The sequence below is a fragment of the Anomalospiza imberbis genome, chromosome Z (genome assembly GCF_031753505.1).
Source record: "Anomalospiza imberbis isolate Cuckoo-Finch-1a 21T00152 chromosome Z, ASM3175350v1, whole genome shotgun sequence".
In the NCBI taxonomy this organism is placed as follows: Eukaryota; Metazoa; Chordata; class Aves; order Passeriformes; family Viduidae; genus Anomalospiza; species Anomalospiza imberbis.
In genome coordinates, this window is record NC_089721.1 from 8,096,387 (window position 1) to 8,117,096 (window position 20,710).

A 20,710-nucleotide genomic window follows, 5' to 3' on the forward strand; every position below is an offset into this window, starting at 1 on the left:
CAGCAGGTCAGTTCACCCCATGACTACTAAGAAGTGCTGTTAACTGGGATGTGCCTTATCTCACAGGAAATTTGGAGCAGGTTGCAGGGTTGGGTCAGTGACTTTAAAGTGAAAGTGCCTGCCCCATCTGAGCAAGATACCCAGTGGACAACCCTACCTCTGTGTCAGTGAACCCACTCACTCTGTAATCTGGGCAAGTCTATTCCACTGAGCTCTCTGAATTCATGGGCTTTTGTATCCAGGACACATTTCTTTCCCCATATTTTTGCAATTTTATTCTTGGCAGCTCAAGAGAGGTGGGCCTGAGCATCCCTCTGCTGATCTATGAGAAGGACTTTGGGATGCAAACCCAGAAGGAAAACTTCAGGATTTACGTAGACAGATTTAATCCCTCCACATTCTTCATCCTGCCCTAAATCACAGCTCCAGAATGAAGAACCTCACAGTGAGAGCCACCATGAGCACTCACAGCTCCTTTAATGCTGTTACCTGATGCTGCAGATGTGTCTCCCAGCCTGTTGAATACTGAACCCTCCTGAAAACGTTCAATGCCTTTAATTTGTGCTGTGGCATGGGGCAGCAGTTCCCGGGCTTGTCCCTGCACAGCCCACAGCCCCACAGTGTGCTGGGCTGTGACTGTGTGCTGCGAGCTGGAATCTGGGGGCTTTCCTTTCCCACATAACATGTGTGCACAGATGCCTTGCAAGGATTCTGGAAAAGCAGTGCCAGGGCTGTATGAGGGGTGGGAAGTGCATGTCAGCAGGCAGAGACCTTCAAGTCAAGCCTGGTAGCAGAAGGGATTAGTGGATACGGGCTATTGGGTGATTTAATTGTGTTTTCCTTCCTCCAGTGAGTTTGCACCATTTTTCTTAGCTTGCTTAGCCCTGAGGAGTTTTTTAGTGTAACCAGTATTTATGGAAGGCTTTTTGCTTTGGTGCCTCCCAGGGAGTCACTGGTGTGCACAGCAGCAGCTGTTTCACAGCCCCACCAGCCATCCCTGCAGTGCCTGACTGCTGGCATCCCGAGGGTCATACAGGGGTCCCAGGTGGATAAAAAGGCACCAGCTGAAGTTAATTCAGTGCTTTGTGGTTTTGTATTTCAGCAGGGTCAGGAGAGCCCAATCAAACCCTGGTGTCAATGTACCAGGTGTCATGGGATCACAGGGAAGGAGGAAAACCAGAGCCTAGCTCTGATGAGAACAGCTCTCCTGGGCCAGTCATTTTATCTGCTTTGGGGGACTTCTTCTCCCTGAGTAAGACAGGGAGAAGGATGCTCTCCTCCTTTGTCTCACTCGGTTGTCAGATCCTTGTGGCGGGAGCTGCATCTTGCTGGGTGCCAGCACGAAGCAGTGGATGACAGGGTGGCCATCCACAGCGGGCTGCAGGCACTGTGATATTGTGAGTGCTGAGGAAGAACTGCCTCTATCTCTTGTGCTGGAATCCTGTGCTTCCCATGAGGGGCATCTCCATCAGCAAGTAAAGCACTGGCTGCCAATCTGTCCTGGGCAAAACTGATGGGGAGAATCCTCAGGAGAACAGTTTTCTGTTGGACATTAAGTCCCATCAACATCCAAATGTTTTACAAAATCATATTTCTCTGTCAGGGGAGAGAATAAAAGAGATGAAGTGTAGAGGAAGGAAAGAATGCAGTTTGTCTTTTTGGTATTTTTCAGAAATTGTTAAGTTCTTCACTTTGAATTGACACCCCCTTCCCCTTAAAAAACCAAATGTTTTGCAAAGCCTTTTGTAAACTCAGTTCGGAAGTTTTGAAAAAAAAACCCTACAACACATTAAAATCTTTGATTTCCTTCTGAAGGAAGGAACCTGGCTGTTTTGGTGTTTTCTTTCCTCTTTAACAGAGATTATTTGTAAATTTGGGCTTTTGCCCTGGTGGAGGCACTTTCAACTTCATGGCACCCTGAACCTGCCCTGGCCATGCCAGAGCTGCGGTGGGGAGGGGGGCTGCAAGCAGCGGATCCTGGAGCAGCAGGGGGAATCTCCTCTCACCCATTCCTGGAGCAGCAGGGGGAATCTCCTCTCGCCCATTCCCACTCCCGTGGCCGCTCTCCTGTTACCATCTGCAGCCGCTCTCCCTGGGTGGGCTGCAGAGGATGCTCTTATTGCCGTGCTCCGGTTTTTCTCGTCATAATCTCAAACTGGAGGTAGGGGAAGTGCGGCTTGCTGCTTGTAGCTGCTTTCCATGCATGTGTGCATAGATTCGCACTGATTTTCTCTCCTTAAGGACTTTCTGGTATTCCCCCTCACAGGCAGTGCATGTGGTTGTTTGCAGGCTTCTGCCTCTGGGCAATTTCCTCCTCCTCATTACTACCCTTCACTCCCTCATCCCTTATCCTCTTCCTGATGGAGACAGTCTCTCACAGCCGACTCATTTCAGAGATGTTTTTTTCACTGCCGAAGCCAAGATTTTTCTCTCTCCCATTGCACTTCATCTGGAAATGGGAGGAGGAAGCAGGTTTTTGGGTTTGGTTTGGGTTTTTTTTCAGCAATAAAAAATTTCAGAATGCTAAAGAAGCAGGAGAGTGAAGCTGGCGTTAGGCTACATTGAAATACTCCATTTGTTCTGGGAGTCTTTCTCCGCCCTCCTCCAGAAAGCTTCCTCTAGTGTTTAATTTTAAAGCAAGTCACTATAATTTTTTGTTTTCTTACTTTCCAGAGGAGATTCCTCTATTATTTTGGCTTGTCTGGAAATTTCTATATACACCAGAATTTTTTTCCTTGGCTTTTCTTTCCTCTTTGATTTCTTTTAACCGGGGTTAAAAGCCCCAAGTCAGCAAGGTACTTAAACACATGCTCAAAGTTAAGGCCTTGCCTAAGTGCTTTGCTGACTTGGAGCCAAAGATACTTTCTCAAGTCCTTTAAATGCTTCAGAACCCGAATTCAAAACGTTTTACAGAAATTCCAGATTTCAAGTATCTCTTGTGCTAATAATAGTTGTAATTCAGTACAGCCTTCAGATGACTGGAGCTCTGGACATGGTGAGCTTCTGAATAGTCTTACTTTCAGAAAATATGCCTCCCTAAAATCTTCTGCTTCAAACCCAAGAGCTCTCCAGAGAACAGGGCACACTTACTTGTATTTCAGTTAATGAAACATAACTGGCCTTTTAGCTGTTGTTTTGCAGTAAGACACTTACAGCTTTTAAACACTGAAATTTAGGAATAATGCACAATTGGTTCAAGAACGAATGCCTGCACCTGAACTAACATTTACTCATTATCCCCAACAGAGGCAATAAATAAACCTAGTTCAACCTGAAGATTCTCTGACATGGCAGGATCAGAAATTGGAGGTTAGGAGATGCTCTGAAAGGTAAACTGGGCTCCCAAATCAGCGCTGCTCTCTGCTTTAGTCAGATGGATGGTAACAAAAGTGATATGGAAAGGGAATGGCAGTGGTAGACAGGCGGAAAAAGGCTGTGTCAAAGAGGAGGAGAGGGAGGAGGAGAAGGAGAATGTAATTCTAGAAGCAGAAAGGCCTCAAATATTGAATAGAAATTGTGGCATATTTTTGCGGGGCTCTGTAGGATGAAGCCATGAGGGTTCTGCATGATGAGGCCACCAGCCAGCCAGTGGGAGTGGCTTTGGAAATCCTCAGCTGCTTAATGAAGAGCATCTTCTTCACAGGTTTTGGAAAGGGTCCTGGACATTGGTGCTTAGGGCACCAACAAGGGGGCAGGCAGGAACTGGCTCAGTTAACAAGTACTCAAGGAGTTGCATGCTCCCTCCTCTGAAAACACTCGATGCTGCTGAGAATGGGACCAGCCCTGCTGAAAACTCCTGACTCACCGGCCTCATCTTAAGCTTCTGTCTTCTGAGGTGGTGTGATCTCCTCTGAGCTTCTGCACTGTGCTTTGCAGATAGATGAACAGGATGCACCCAATCTATGATTCTGTGATATGTGCCCATCTGTTGGACTAATGATCTTCAGAGGTCCCTTCCAACCCATTCCATGATTCTATGATCTGCACAAGAAGGCATGCAAAGGCTCAGTCTGCCCCAAAGCACTAAGCACTTTCAGTCCCCTGCTCTCTCATGGATCTACTTCTTGTTTCTGGGATCTTGCATGTAGTGTGCAGAAAACCCTGTCTCTCCTACCTGCTCAGAGACAAATCCAAAAGACACTGCCACTTTCGATAGCTCTCTGACTGCAGAGTAATTTGTAAATACTCGCATAGTCTGTGGATTTATGGGGCTCCTGAATAATGCTGACCCCCAAGAGGAGCTCAGAAACCATTTGGGGACCACAATCCTGCAGTCATGACAACCATTGTTCAGATACACTTTCCAGCCCTTAATTGGAGTCCCAGCCTCATTCTGCCCCACGCTGGAGCCTGTCTCCAAGCTCTGCTCAAGATCCAGGAGCTCTGTCCTGGTGTCCTATTGTGTGGTCTGCAGTGCCCCATTAGCTATACTCAGCAATTTATTTTGTGTCTCTGGTGTAAGTAACACTCTTGCTAGCCTGCCATGGGTCTGATATGTGCCCATCTTTCCCACCAGCAGATGCTCTGTGTGATATGTGGGTTGCAGCTCTGCTGGCTGTGACACGGCTCAGCACGGGCAGGTGATCCTTTCCAGGCTTGGCTTTGCTTGAGGATCCTTCAGAGTGGAAGGCATCAAATGCAAATGTAGTATCTCGTTATTACTAATGCAAATCCCAATGCCTTGTCTTAGTCCTTAATACAGCCCCTACAGGGGAGAGAAGATGAGTACCTTATTTATAATACTGATTTGAAATCAGCACCAGACTCCATATATGTAGGTGTTACTTGGAGGACTGATGGTGACTGGGTCAAAAAACCCCTCAAACTTGGGAAAATGGTTCCCATTTTATCAGGGTCTATTCTTCCCACCCTCTTCACTGTGCTGCCCTGGCAGCAGCTCAGTTCCTCTTATATTCTGTAGCCATGTGCACAAAGAAAATCTTGGTGTTGGTGCAGGGGGAAGAAATCCCTCTTTTGGGAAGAAAAAAGCCCTGTGATGTAACCTTCAGTGGATGTACAGGTGGAGAGAAAAGTAGTGGTGCTTCTGTTGGGAGCCCCAGGAAATGCCCTGTCCCTCATGTCTTGGTGCTATGGGCTGCACTCCTGTTTTGATTTCTCAGTCCAGCTGCAGTGATGCTTTTGTGTCCTGTCCCTGTGTGCAATGCACTTTGTGCCTCCTCCTTGTGGGCCTGAGCTATAAGGAGGTGGATGGACCCCCTGTATGTGTGTTTAAAAAAGCAGAGGAGTTTTTCCATCCTCAGGCACAGAAGTTTATGTGTTAAGTTGTAGTTACCCCAGCTTCAAGCCCAGCTGCTGCTGATCCACCCGGGGCGTGAGCATTGCATCTGTAAGGGAAAGCCACTGGCCTACAGCAGGCAGAACCCAAGCCAAGAGACAGACAGAAAGAGCCTGAGGGGCTGAATTTTAGAGCTATTAAATGATTAAATGCAAGGGGAAAAAAAGTTAATTTAGCATCGCGGTTGTGATTTTACACACCCAAGAGCCTGGAAATTGAGAGCTCTGCTTCTCACACAGGGATCGTAACTTGGCACTGCACAGATTGTACAGTATGTAAAATTAGACTGGAGAAATAGTAAATATGCTGCAGGGACCAATACTGTCTTGGCAGAAGGAGGATGGACTGAGTGGGACCCAACAGGTCTTTTACGCCTCTGACTTCCATAATTCTGTGCTAATAAAAAAACATTGCACAATGCCTGATGCTAATCTGCAGCCCTGAGTGGGATGAAGCGGGAGCTGGGTTGTTATGTGAGCAAATAGCTGTTGCCCCCGGTGTCTTTGAGTGGAGCTAGGCTGCTGTTTGAGGGTGGGCATGTGGGCATTGGCAAACAGGGATGGGGAGGTGTGCCCAGGCTGTGCACTGGGCAGCAAAGGCAGGTTGAGGTCAGCAGAGAGTGAGGCGCCCCGATGTCTCTATCCAGCTCTGCCCCCACCTCCCCCTCCCCAAACCCTGGTAAATACAGGCATCTTCACGCTCTTGCTGGACCACAATGAGCTTTTCTTGTGTTTACTGCTCTGATTTGGGCACCTAATTCTGAATTGTATTGATTTCCCCCTAAATGGCATTGAAAAGCCTGATCTAAGCACTCTTCTGTGGCTTAGAGTTATTTGTCCTGTCTGCATGAAAAAGCAGGACCAAAAAACAAGCCTCTAATTCACCCATGGTGCTAACACTAGTCATTTGGCAGCGAAGGTTGAAGGCTCAAGTGAGCCTGTCTTGGAGGATATTGGTGGGATTTTCCTGCTGTGTGCTGGTTCCCCTTAGCTGCCATTCCCTCTGGTGTTCCAACACCTTTCCCTCCGTACCACCCCACATGCTGGGCAGCCTGATGCAATTGCAGAGAACTGGAGGAGTTGCTGCTTTGCCAAGCAACTGCACTTCCTTAAGATGAATCACCTCAAGCGGACTCTGCAAGGAAGCCAAGTGGGCAAGGTCCCATCCAGCCTTGTTTTAGGATGAAAACATTGTCACAGCTCAGCCAGTTGCAGCAAGGAGAGCACTGGGAGCTGGGACAGACATCCAAGTGATGGTCTTACCAAGACCTTCTAGGAAATAGATCAACACATGAATTCAGGACCCCTCCTGGGATGCAAGAACAAAGCCTCCTGTGGAAAATCCTAAAAAGCCAAGATCACCAGCCCAAAAGAATCTAGACCTCTCTGCTGTAGAGCTGCTAAGACAGAAAAGCAGAAGTAGCAGCATCTTCTCCTGGTCCTAGCTGTGTCAACACAACATGATCCAGGATAGAGGTATGCGACCATTGCAGATGGGTGCGCACCAGCATTAGCACCCTGGGGCAGAGCTCACTCTCACCCTGAAGCCATGGGAAAGGAGAGCTTCTTTGTGATCTCCTACCCATGCATGGCTGAAAAGACTCTCTTAGAGATGCAGAATGGATTTGTTTGCTGTCCTCAGTTTTGCTTGACCCCTGTGACCAGGGTTAAGTTGTGCTTGGGGCACCACATCACTGTACAGCTCCTACCACTCCCAGTGAGAGCTGGGATTAATGGCGTGCCGGAAAACAAGGCTGCCTCTGACACAGAGCCCTTCTGGCTTGCAGCCAGCAGCACTGCCAGTGTGGAGCTCTGGGCTGATCTGTTTTGGCAGGTCTAGAGAGCTGCTAGAGAAGCTCTGTCCCAGCGTGGGTCCGATGAAAAAGCAGCAGTACCAGGACAAGACACAGGCATAATAAGGCACAGGGAGGACACTCTCTGCCCTGGTGAGATCCCACTCAGACCAGACCAGAGCTGTTGATTCAGCCAGTCTGATGATATGATAAAAGGAGGAAAATGACACTTAAGTTACTTGTCTGCTAAGGCAGCATTCCCCATCCTCCTATAGTCTCTGCCAGCCAGGGCTCTCCACTGGCCAGCAGCCCAAAAGACATGGGGAGCTGCTGCATCCCATGGGCTGAGCCAGTGCTGCAGCAAGGACTTGGCCTTGCTTCTGCTGCGAGACTGTGTGTCTTCTGCTTCCAGAAATGGGACTCTGTTCTGTGGTTTCCTGCTGTGTTTAGCACTGTGTTTTCTCCCCAGGAAGCGGCTGATTCTCTGCCACTGCACAGCCTTGCTGGCCCCTGTGCACAAGTAATGCAAGTGACACCATCCTGATGGTGCTGCCATCCTGTCTGCTCCTGTCACCTGGAACTCAGCCTGGGCAGTGGCATGTCAAGCTCATGGGAGGGCAGGCATCATGCCTCCCCACTGCTGGAGCAGTCAAGGAAGGAGCCCGTGGGTTGGATTATCATTTGTGACAATGGAACATGTGATGGCAAAAGTGTCCCCTCATTCTCTGAAGATGTTGCATTAAGGCTCACAGGAGAGGCACTGGCCTTGTGCAGCTGAGCAGCTAGAAGGGCCATGAAGGCCCTTGTCACCCCACGATGGACATCCCCAGCTGGGTTTGGGGTGCAGCTTCAGAGGGAGGTGAAAGATGAGTCTGCTCAGAGCTGGAGCAGAACTTCTGCAGGAGCATCAGGGCTTTGCCAATGCCCACAGGAGAATGTGTTGTGGTCACATCCAGGCTGAGGAAAGAGGTTTTCCTCCCCTGGATCCTGCCCTGAGCCAAGCATGTTGGAGGGGTCAAGTCCCTCCTTTACAACATTCCTGAAGTAAATCAAGGTCTTCTTCCAGGCTATCGTGGTGTGATTGAGTACAAGTCCTTTAGCACCCATCTGTTATCTCTTAATTAAAGTTTCTTTCTAATTATTTTTTCTTGTCAAGAGTAAAGCTGCTGACACCGGGGATTTACCAAAGTAGAGCAAACAAATGCGGTCCCTGCTTTATGCAACTCTTCATTAATGGACAAAATTAACTTGGAGCAGTCCATATCTTTGGCTACATCAATGACACTTAATTATGCTTGTTTCCTTACAAAGATATATCCAGTTTTAAATCACTTGTGGAAGAAGTGCCTCTTTAAGCATGAAATTTCTTCTCCTTGAAGGAAGATTTCTGCTGGCAAGAAAAGCTGTGCAAAGACGAAATGGCATCACAGGGAATAGATGTGAGATCAAGAGTGGGGTGTGCTTCGGGAAGCTGGTGTCAGAAAGCCCTCTCCATGGCCAGGGGCTGCTTCATCTCAAGAAGGGCAGACCTCAGGGGCTGTCAGGCTGCATAGAGGAGTGGAGCCACTGGCATCCCTTGGACACAGTTGGTGATGCTCAGGCCAGTGGGCATGGGTCCTGAAGCAAGGGAGAGGCCACAGGATTGTGCCACTACCCTGTCCCATGGCTGGAGAAGGCCAGGAACATCCTCCCACAGGGGCTGGTCAGGCCACCTCTCTGTCCTCTTGCCCTCTCTATCCTCTTGGGCTCCATGCTCATCTCCTGTGGGCTGATTCATCTCATTTATCATGGCAAGTTGAGGAATGAAAGACCCTTCTGGTTTATATGCTTGGAAAGCTCTTGGCATAGCCCTGGCACTGTGTAAATATTAAATGTATAATTTATTCTGTACACAGACAGCTAATTAGCTGCTGAGGCAATTATTTGTGGCTGGTTTCTCAGCTATGGGAGAGACATATGAAGGCCAGTGGGGTGCTGTGAAGTCCTCTGTCCAAAGATGTATGTAATGCTCTGTCCCACTGCAGAAGTGCTCCATGTGTTATCAGAGAAAGTGAGGACCTGCCCTTTCTCACTGTGCTGGTTTCACCATCTGCAAAAGAGGGGCAGAGCTAGAGGCTATGGAACCTGCAGAGTGCCCTTCCCTCTCCCTAGACATGCTGCAGTGCCTTTCTTTTGCCCATTCTCTGCTTACACAAGCCACAGCCCTGCAGTGCATATTGTCAGAGTGCTCAGAGGGAATATTTGTCCCAGTCTGCCTGCAAATCGCTGTGACAGCGAGGGTGGTTTTGGCCCTGCGTGTGTGTCTGCTGGATGTTGTCTTGCCACAGGCCCTGCCTGAAAGGCCCCCATTAAAGGGCTGTGGTGAGCACTACTGCCAGGAATGCAAACCATCCTCTCCACTTCCTCTGCTCGCTGTTCCAGTGACCCCTCAGGCATATGGGCAAAGACCCCAGTGCCACATCTGTGGCTCCACACATGCCAGTGCCCAGCAGCATTCCTGCCATGCCTGGCAGCTGACCAGGCTGGCTGGGTGGGAGCTTCAGCTGGAGCAAATGCACAGGAATGGAGATGGAAGGTCCCAAGAGGAGTTCTGCTCTTTCCTAGCATAATGCATGCCAGAGCAGTCCTCACCTTTTTGCAGGATTTCCTCGTGCTATTGACCTTCCAGTTTCAGTGAAGGTCAAGATTTCATGAAGGAGGAAAATGAGGATGAGGTTTCTATTTGATTGCCAGCTGGATGGGTTTGGGAAGCATAGACTATATTACCACGGGCCCCATGTCTCAGCTGCTTTGTCTCATTTTCCCTCCACATCTCTCTGCTGGACTGCTGTCTGGTGTCCTGTTGGTCCCTCTTGCTGTTGCAGGACCTATCAAGCTGCCACTCATCACTGATAGTGCAGCAAAGCAGCTCACAGCTCATTTCACCAAACTGCCTCAGGTTCATTACTAGAAGCTCTGTATGTTTATTCCCATCTTCCCTCCACTGCAATTTTGCACAGATGTGGGTAAAGCTGCAATTTCTCCCATTATGCATCACTATGGCTCCTTGCTAGATCTGGGACTTAATGTCATAAGGTGTGCTGTGCCTGTCAGGTGTGCTGTGCCTGTCAGGTGTGCTGTGCCAGGCAGAGGATGTAGCCTGTAGTGGGCTTGGATGCTGAGAGACGTGTTGCTGGTTGGGGTGCAGCCCCTCTGTGATGACATCACAGCCTTGTGATGTCACTTGACCCAAAAGGCAGCATGCTTTGGAGAAGGAGGGTGGTGTAGGGGCAGGGCAGGGCAGCATCTTGAAGTGTCAGTTCTAGCCAAAGATCATATCCATGTTGCTGGGAAGGAATCTTTGGAAGTGTCTAGTCCAGTGCCACACTTGGAAGAGCTCTGTCCTCAGCAGAAGACCAGATCTGCCATGGCTTTGTCAACAGAACCCTGACAAACTCCATGGATGAGGGTCCCCCCTCTCTGTGGGTACCTGTCCCAGTGCTGTGTTACCCTCCAGGAGAATAAATTATCCTCCATGTCCAGCTCAAATCTTCCACCAGGACACTCATGCCACTAGCTGATACTCATCCGCAAGGGCTGGCCCTGCAGGACAGGCACCATCATGATCATTGATCCCATGATCCCAGTGACACAGTGACCAGGAGTGTGGACAAACCTCCCTTCCCTCCCTGTTCAAGGGAGCTGCGGACCTCTGGGTGCATTCCTAGCCTGCAGGAAGTGGAGGGTCCCAGTAGAGTTCTGGTCACCCTGCTCATCCCATCCTACAGCAGAGTTGCTGTTCTCAGTGGAAGACAGGCTTCTCCAGCATTCCAGGGGAGCTGTCCCCATGGTGCCCCTTCCCAAAAGGGCTGCCACACATCTGCACGTCACTGTGGTTGGGTGGGACTCCCACACCTGGCATGGGACAAGGGAGGACATGAGGACTTGTCTCTGCTCCAGTAAGAGCCTCAGCAAACCCTGCTGGAAGAAATACCTCCTCTGAAGCTGTGCTTTGGGTTTCTCCTTCATCGGGAACCTTAAATCATTGCCTTTGAAAGGAGCGTTGCTTTCAAAGTCCTGTGTTCCAGGAATGGCTCCCTCAGCCCTTCTGGATGAATGCCAGTGTGTTTGTACAGTGTTTAAGGAAACAACTCAAGGTGACTTTTTTCCTTCCCAACTTAGTCCTTCAGCCACTAGCTACAGACAAGCTCTCAGCCACAGTCCTGAGAGGCAGAGCTGAACATCCCAGAGCTTTCCCCCCATCTCAATCCTTCTCTGGAAGTAGGCACCAGCCAGGCAGAAGCCAGGCAAGGGTGGCAGGTCTGTGGATCCATCACTGCACTCAGCCTTTCTCCATGCAAGGCTGGTGGGTGGTGCAATGGGGTGTATCAGAGCTCCAGTGTCTCTGATAAGGAGAATTCCAAGTGTAAGGACAGGATAGTCAATGGTCACATGAGCCAACAGGAAATGGAAAGACAAAACCTCTTTACCTTATGCAATAGAAGAAATTAGAGAACTTTAGTAAGGTACTTGAATTCTTACTGAAACTCTGATATCTGTATTTGTCTATCCACACATGTTCCTAGTCATCTGTCTGTCCATCCGTTCATCATCCAACCATCCAAACACATCCAGAGCCATTCAAGTAGCCAACCATCCACCCAACACCCCTCACATTCACTGTCCTTCCATGCCTCCTTTCCTTCATTCCATCTGTGCCCATCCAGCCTGTTGTCCATCTGTCTGCGGTTACACACATACATCCATACACTGTCTTCTTCCAATTCTGTCTATCTGTCTGTGAATCTGGTCCTGTTTCAGCTACCCCTCCTCACACAGATGCTTCATCTTAGATGTTCTTTCCTCTTTCTGCCTGTCAGTACAGTCTCCCAGCTTTTTTTAAGACCCTTGAAATACATTTTGCTGGTCAGCACAGTTTCCCAAAGGTCTCCATCCTTGGCTAGTGTCAGAAATGGTCCTGAGGCATCCCACCAGCAACTTACTCACAACAAACCAGTTTTTCCTTGTCCTTAGCAACCCTTTCCCAGCAGGGATAACATCCTCAAAGTTGCTCTATTCCTGTCAGAAGCAGGTGTCCCGACAGACCGTCTGCAGGATGGCTGAGACCTGCCAGGCACACCTCCAGAGCCAACTTTGCAGATGGGATCAGGATGTGGGCTTAGGCACAAGGAATGGCTGGATCATATCCATGTGGTCCCACCTATCAGTGGGACCCAGGAGCTGAAGTCTGGAGAGGGAGAAAAGAGAGGAAAAGCCTTGGAAGTGCTTCTCCCATCTGTCTCCACTATCAGCTGCTTGCAATCTCCCAAGGCTCACTGGGCAGCTCAGTGTTTGAGGTCATCTTCTGTTATGAATTCATTTACTCACTGTTCCCCCCCTCCAATGTTGACATCAACAGCATGTGATAGATATAGATTTCTGTAATTTAATCACAATTTATGCAAAAAAAAAAAAAAAAGGGACCACTTTCTACTGCTTGTTTTGCTCCCCCTTATTTTATTAGGAGAAAGAGCAAGCAGTCCTTCTCTATTTGTCCTCTTCATGTCACTCAGCATTGCTAAGGTCTCTGTCACATCTTTGCTTGGCTGTCTCCTTTTATGGATGAAGGGTTTGAGTCTACTAAACCATCTTCACATGGGATCTGTTTCCAGCCTTAGCTGTTCTTGTTTCTTTCTTTTGCCCTGCTTCCACTGATGCTGTGCTCATAACAGCATGGGGACAGGTTTGTTCATGGCTTTTGAGTTACAGTGCTTTCCATTTTGGGTTTGAGTTCTTGGTCACCACTGAGCTGATGTTTTAAGGGAAGGGAGCGTGATGACTCCAAGGTGGGTTTCCGTGGAGGCTGTGGCACATTTGAAACCATGGGTGTGTAGGGGAAAGAAGGCTGCATGCATTCCACTGTGCGTTAATCAACACAGGGTTACTGCCTGGTGGTCTGTACCATGATGTCCTTCTGCAGCACTTTGGAACCCAGCTGTGCTTTGGCTGCCCTGACAGCTCTGCAGCACTCTATCTTCTCTCTGCCCTGACCCCTTTTACCTGTGAGTTACGAGAGTGTTGGGCACATCTGATCCAGCTCAGATCTCCGTCAGACTTCAACAGTGAGATCTTCTACTGCTACCTGTGACAGCTTGTTTTCACGTTTGGTCTCCTGACTTTAGCTGCTATAAATCCTTGCAAGGACTTTCCCCATGTGTCAGGGCTGCTTAGTTTCCTTGGAAGGCACCTTGTCAATTGTGATTTTGAAGCTCAGGAGAATTTTGAGGACAGAACCACCCTTGTCTGTGCACAAAGGCTTGATGAAGCCTTGAAGGAACTTCATCTCCATTCATCCTCCCGTCCTGCTTCACCCTGTGTCATGCACATGCACTCTCACGGTTTTATCCTTGCCACATGCAGCTCAATACAGCCAAGTGTAGCAACACGGGAAATATTCAGTTGCTAAGGATCATTAATGAATGTCAGCTCCAGCTTCTGTCCAGAAACCTGAGAAAATTCAATTAGGCAGCTGGTGCCCAATGAGCTGTGTTGCCCCACTCGTGAGCTGCTACATCAAACAGCTCAGCAAGCATCATGTTATTGTGGAAAGAAAAGAAAACCCAGACAGGGAGACAAACAGCACTGTGTGCACCAAGCAGCTGTGCCTTTCCACAGCATAGCACAGTTGGATTGCGATCCTCCTGCCTGGTGTACTGGATAGGGAATTGCAAAGAGAATTACCTGCTTCCCATCTGCACTAGTAAATACGGGGAGTTTGCTGGTGACAAGTCCTGGGGCTGTATCATCTCTCTGCTGGGAGTTTCTGATACATGAGTTTGGTTTGTGTCCTGCTACAAGTCACCTAGACACACGACTGGCAATGTCTTTTTTGTCGGGCCGTGCTGTGGGGTGTCCAGCTGGTGAGCCATATGTGCAGCCCTGACATGTGTTCACCATAGCAAAGGTGAAAGGAAGACATCCTGTGGGTGGAGATGGTCCATGATCCTCTGGTATTTGTCAGCTGGTTCACTCTAGTCTAAAATAAATCATGGCTGAAGACAGGAGCAGAACTTGGGCTTCCCTGGCCACCAGCAGTCTACACCACCAGTCCTTCTCTTTACTCCCAAATGGGAAGGTAAGATCTCATATCCAAGGCAACTGTGCTGAGGGGCTCTGAGCTCACCTGTTTTTCCCCTTTTCCTTCCCACAGACAGCCACACCCAATACGAGCGGGTAGGTGCAGACGTGACCATGAAGTGTGGCTCCATGGAGTGGGATGCAGCCGTGACCTGGACAGCCAACGGCACCGACATCGACGAGTCCCACCTGAACGGGTCCTACCTGATCCTGAAGAATGTTGACCTGTCGCAGAGTGGCCAGTACTCCTGCTACGAGGGCTCCTCCTGGCACCTCAAATACCAGACCAACCTGAGGGTGGGAAGTGAGTACCCCAGCATGTCACATTGACGGGGACAGTCTCTGCTCCCATACTGACTCCCCACAGCCCCACTCCTGCCATGCCAGCCCCTCTACTTTCCGTACATAGGGTTCTTCGCTGCACACTGCCATATGAGGTCCTCGTGACATACTAATCCGAGCTGGAATCAGCCACTCTGCCCCAGGAATCAAAGCCAGTAGATTAAATGATGCCTCAGGAATAATTTGAGAAGGGATGTAACTAGCCTTGTGCCACAGCAACCATCTCTGTAGGTGGAAAAAGCTATCAGAAAGGATTGCAGCCAGCAAGGAGAAACCCTGGCTGGGATTACTGCAGTGAGGTTGTTTCAGAGGAGCAGCCAAAAGGTGTTGCAGGATCCTGGGTACACAGGTGTGCTGGAGGACAGCTGCTCATTCCCCAGCATTTTGCGTTATCTCCAGCATGGGATGCGCTGATTCCCAGGCCTCAGCGGGGGAGATAAGAGTTGTGCTGTATTTCACATGATGCTGAGAGCTGATAGCAGCTGTGTGTTCTGAGGGCTGCTGTGTTTGTACAGCTGATAGCAACTGTGTGTTTTGCAGCACGGCGTGCGCAACTGGCAGCCGTGGGTGTCTGGGAGCACCAGCTGGCATATTTGGCTGTGGGATAGTAACTGTGATGCACCAGCTGGGAACCCTGCCATCCAGGGATGTGTCATGTAGGTGGCTGTATGTTCCCAGGTTTGGAAGACACAGCAGAGACTTTCTCTACTCCTTATCTCACCTTCTGCACCTGGCATCAGAGCCAGGGTGGCATTTCCATCCTAGGCCATGGTCCAGGGACAGAGGCTCACAGGAATGTCTGTTTAAGCCCTGAAAATAAAGCATGAGGGGTTTGCTGCACCTAGAGATTCAAGTTTTAGAGATGCTCTACAGTGTCCAACTTATTTAAAGTCATGTGGGATGGATCTTGGTTTCTGGGCCAAGGAGGAGGGATGCTGGAAGGAGCTGGAAGGCAATGTGAGAAGCAGATAAGGGGAAGCACTCAGCACAGGGCAGGGTTTACACCAGTGAGCAGGTGTGGGGTTTGGGAGCATGGCAGACAAAAAGGCCACTGCCACTGCCTAACAAATGAGTCAGGGACTTTTTAACTGTTTTGTGGTCAGGAAGTGTTCACAGCTAGTTCAGAGCCAGAAGAGGCAGGAGCTGGGTCCAGTGCAGGCAGCAGCACAAGGAGGTTGTGCAGTTCCTCTGCTTGGGCATGTGCTTACCAGATCCCCTCTAGGGAGAGGTCCCAGGCTGTGCCAGTGCACAGAGGGCTGCAGCCCAGGTCTGCAGGAAACAAGGGGAGTGGGGAGACTTCCACAGCCTCCAAACACCTCTTCTGCAGCTGTGGCATCGCTGTGATTTTGCAATGGCTCTTCCATCTGCTAAGCACCTCGCTAATAGTAATCCCTGTCAATCCTCTCAGGGACCCGTGGGAATTGCTCAGCGTTAGAGCCCAAATCCCGCTGTTCCCTATTACTGTGTGTTCCCATTTGCTGGAGAGTCACAGCCCCCTGAGCACTGGGCAGCTGAGAAGCGCAGTTGGACACTGCTGGGGCCACCAACCCCTGGGGAGAGGGTGACAAATAAATAAACAAGTGTCTGGCGTTGTTAGCACAATTAACTGTGCAAGGAACTAATCAGATGAGACGCTTTTAGTGGTAATTAATTTAACTGTCTGGATTTTAATTTAACTTTCTCTGCGAGGTTTCTCTTCCTAGTTCTGCATCCCCAGCCCCTGCCTCCCCCACCCCACCCTAAGTGTCCTGGATCTGCTGGAAATGATTGATTCCTTGCAGGTGTGAGGATTCATGCAAAGGATTGGATTTGGGAGCATCCAGACAGGGAATAGAGACGGGCTTGGGCAGGTAGATGGAGATGGGAGGTTTGCAGCATGGCCCTGTAGTAGCATTGCTGCTGCAGCTGAGTGCATTGGGAGCCCAGACCTGGGATTTGAGGGATCTTGGACTCGTTTTGTTTCAATTGCATGGGAAATTAAATGAAAACAGGCCTGTGCCTGCATTTTTCTCTTTTGCTGGGGCAACAAGAAAGATGACTGCAGCGAGAGTGAGGGGCTGGGGCTGCACGTGGAAAAGTGCTGGGGATCTCATTAAATAGATGATGGTACCTGCAATGTGCTCCCCAGGCAAGGCAGGGGTGCTCCTGAGCATACAACACCACAGGAGGGATGTGTAGAGGGAGCAGAGAAGGGTTGAGGACCATGAAAGGGTGTCAATTAGCAAAGCAAGCTCTGTCATGGGGGTCAGCGAGCACAGGCATAAAGGGAGACCTGCCAGGAGTCAAGCTGAGCAAAACCTTGCAGAGGAAATGAAAAGGGGGGTTAGCCATATAAATACAGAGCAAATGAGGAGAGAAGAGCAGAGTTGGTTCTGCAGACAGGTTTCAGGGGAGATTAAAAGTAAGCTCGGCAGAGCCCAATACCAAATGAACCCCACCGGGTCTGAGCAGCAATGCTCAGAGCAAGGGCAGCACAGGCTAAGGGAGAGGAGGGAGCGTAAAACCTGGAGGCTATCTTCTGTTCTGGAGGCACCTTCAAAGACCACAGTGCACTGAAGGCCTGGGAAGCACCTCATCCCCATGTGAGGACATCTGCTCATTAGCAAGGCTCATTAGCAGCTGAGAGGCCAGTGGTGGTACCCAGTGCAACGTGTCTCCTGTGCTTGAGCGAAGGAAAAGTCCTCATCAGACAGCCTGACCCCACAGCACAGTGGGGGCCGCATGGTGCACTTGGAAGAGGGAGCAATTAAAGACGTGGAGACAAATGGAAAACGGGAAAAAAAATACAAGGGGGGCTTGCCAGGGATATATCATAGCGGATTAACCTGATAGCTCTCTTTGATAAGGGAACCGGTTTTCTAAGCCCAGAAATGTGGTCAGTGTAATCTGTCTTGACTTCAGTGAAGTATTTGCTATGGTGCCACATGGGAAATTATGAGTTAAACCAGAGAAAATGTGGATTAGTATGAGAATTGGAACACAGCTTAGGAAATAGCTACAGGGGATCAGATTGTGCTGAAAGGGGGAGCTCCTGGAAGGGATGGGGAAACTTTGGCACCATGTTTGGACTGCCTTTGGGCCACTCTCTGTGGTATTATTTGTAATGGCTCTGGCCCACATGGACCAGGGGGCTTTGGTTGGCTATACCAGTGGCTAAGGAGGAACAAGAGCATATCTGGGGTGGGGATTTCATGCTGAAGGGACCAGCATGTTACATAATAGTGCAGGCACAAATGTGTGGAGGTGATTTATTGATGTGCTTCAGCAGTGGGGAGGGAAGGCACAGGTAGCTCATCTGTTCCCTGAGATGGGTTTGACACCAAAGTGCACATCATGGGGGATGTGGCTGGGAGCCCAGCAGCACCCTGCAGGGGCTGGGGGTAGCTGGGCTGTCTCACTCACTGCAGAAATGGGAGCACTGGTGCGCATGTAGTGGAACCGTGTGCATTCAGGGATGGCGAAGAGGGATCCCCAGGCTTGTCTGTTGCTAAAGATTCCAGGTCAGCCACCTACAAGGCATGCATCCTCCTCAGCACAAACTGGCCTGGGGAAGCTGGCACTTCTCCAGGGGAAACCTCTTCCAGGGCACTTTGAGCAGTGACTTGCTGGTCTGCCCCTTTCTTCAGGCAGCTGAGCATGAGGTGAAGCACAGGAGAGCAACCAGGTGTTTATCTTCCGTGATCACCTGCCCTGCAGCCTGACCGCAGCTGCCCTGCAGCCCAAAGCAGATGCCCATGTGTGGCCAGAAGCAGGAGATGGGTCCAGATCTTTTTACACACCAGGCATCCCTGGCCTGAGCCCAGGGCTGAGCACCAGGAGCAGGGCAGGAGGGAGCACAAGGCTCTGGGTAACAGGAGTGTGGTGCCGGGCTCCTGGCTGCCCCCACAAACCACAGCTCTGCATTTGGAAACGCGCAGCCGGAGGGCCTGGGGGTGGATATAACAAAGACGTTGGGAAATAATGCACTCTTGAGGTTTGGCACACGGCGCTGTGCGTTACAGAATGTTATAAAAATACTGCTAATGGGCCAGAGAGGAGTGGAAATGCGCGTCGGAAAGGCTGCCAGAAGCCGAAGAGTGCACATGAGAGCGGGGAGGCCTTGTGTGCAAAGAAGAGAGGGCGGGAGGGAGGCAGCCAGGGCAGGCACCCTCCTTCTGCTCCCATCCCTCCATCCCTTTCTAACCTGCTTATCTCCATCCCGACCCAGCACCTCTTCCCCTTTGCCCTTCTGTCCTGCTTTGGGGATGCCCAAGCCCTGGTGGATATGCATCTGACCCTCATCATTCGGCCTGCTGCCCAAAAATGCTGCTGCCTGACGGGATGGAGTGCAAGTATGGGAGAGGAAATGCAGCAGAATCCACTCCAGCAGCAGGGGCACGGATTGGGATGCAGGCAGTGGAGTTGTCTTCCATGTTGCAGTGGTGGCCTGGGGTCTTGTAGCCTGGTGCCAGCCCCAGCGCTGTCCCATGGGCATTGCTGCCTCCCAGGCCATGGATGTGGGAAAGGGACTGGCAGAGTACAAGCAGTCCCAGGCTGGTCTGCTTCCTCCATGTCTGTCACTGCAGAGGCTGGCGAGAGAAAGAGGAAAAAACATGCGGTTTGACGGAAAATGACATGGAAAAAACAACCAAATTAACAGAAAAACAAACAAAGCAAAACCAGAGAGAGGGAGGGGGAAAGGGGCAAAGCAACAGGAACCACATGTGAGCGGGGAGGCCAGGAGAGCCTGAGTGTTCTCTGGACTGATTAGCAAGCAATCAAACATCGGCCACTAATAAATAATCATAGCCTCCTTTTTCTCTGCCTTAGAAGTCTTTTTCCTCCCAGCTGGGTTCCAGCTGCAACCAGAGGATTGTACTGCAAGTTTGCATCTATTTTTTGTTGTTATTTTTAAAACATTTTTTCTATTTCACCTACCCAAAACAAAGAAGCAAAACAAGATGGTTGTGACTTCTCAACGTAAGACATACATCTCTGGCTCCACCAGGGCAGGCATGAGTATCCCATGATGGGCACTGGCTAAACAGTACAGGAAGGCAGTCCCAGGGGCTGGTGTGTCCCTGCCTGTTTCCATGGCTTGGTTGGGTGGAAAAAAACTGCAGGAGGGCACAGATGACATGCCAGGTTGAGAGAACAGAAGTTTGGTTGATTCTGGCAGCCAGTGGTGAAGATGTGGCACTCAGACCAGGGTGCCTCTGGTCAGGCTGGTGCTCCTGGCTGGATGCTGCTGGAGAAGTACGGGCTCGGGGTCAGCGTGTGCAGACAGTTCCTTGCTCATGTCCAGCAATCTGTGATGCAGAGCTTTTTTTTCTAAATTATTTTTAAAAAGCCCTTTTGATAGATTTTTTTTCCCCTCTGAACTCTTCCAATCGTTTCCTGTGGTGATGTAAACTTAGGTTATTTCAGGAGCAACAAGTTAAACATGACTGCAGCCATTCCCTGGCACCAGGGCCAGCTGGCAGGGAACAGCACCCACCCCTTTGATTCATCCCTCTCTCCCTCCCAATGTGCTCCCGCCCTTTGGGGATTGTCCCACACAAGGGCAGCCCCAAGGCTGTGCCCAGGCAGTGCTTGAGGCCAGGACTACATTAGCATGGACCAAACCTACAGCAAGAGTGGAGCTAATAAATTTAAATGACCATTGATATTCCAAAATCAGGAGATACACCCCAGAGCTGTTGGGTTCATTACTATGGAGGGGTTTTTTCCCCCATGTGCCTACAGCACTGGGGGCTGGGTGGGTGCAGTGGTCCTGGGGTGATTCACAGCCAGACGTCATCCTCCTGATTCCTGAGAGCCACAGAAAAGGAGCATCAACAAGCTTGCAGGTACGCTTTGTTCTTTGAAATTCGGCTTTATTTCACAAGGCACGCAGGCTCTCCAACCACTGCCTTCCCACGTTGTGCTGTTCGTGCATGGCTGGGAAAATTCAATGGATGAACTGTGCTGCTGCCTGCAACCAGATTTCGGGTCTTAGCCTGGCTGAGAGCTGAAAAGGCATACTGGGTAACAGTATGCAAATTACTATCCCAGCTCTTTAAGCAGAAAGCCAAGAAAAACCCACCCAAAAACCCCACCACGCTCCCAGATGCAATTAGTCCTAATTGAATTAGGAGCCGGACTAGAAAAACAAACACGTTTGCAGGCAGCAGGCGACCTTTCCG

The 20,710-nt window shown here is 50.0% G+C and overlaps 1 protein-coding gene across 1 annotated transcript in view; it reads left to right on the forward strand.

Annotated features, from left to right (window-relative positions):
- Positions 1 to 14,281: 14,281 nt before the first annotated feature.
- Positions 14,282 to 20,710, forward strand: part of CNTFR (ciliary neurotrophic factor receptor) — a 56,694-nt gene continuing 50,265 nt past the window's right edge. The window contains exon 1 of the mRNA XM_068176622.1: positions 14,282 to 14,508. Coding sequence (XP_068032723.1) covers positions 14,319 to 14,508 — 190 coding nt within the window. The 5' untranslated portion in view covers positions 14,282 to 14,318. The remainder of the gene's footprint in view (positions 14,509 to 20,710) is intronic.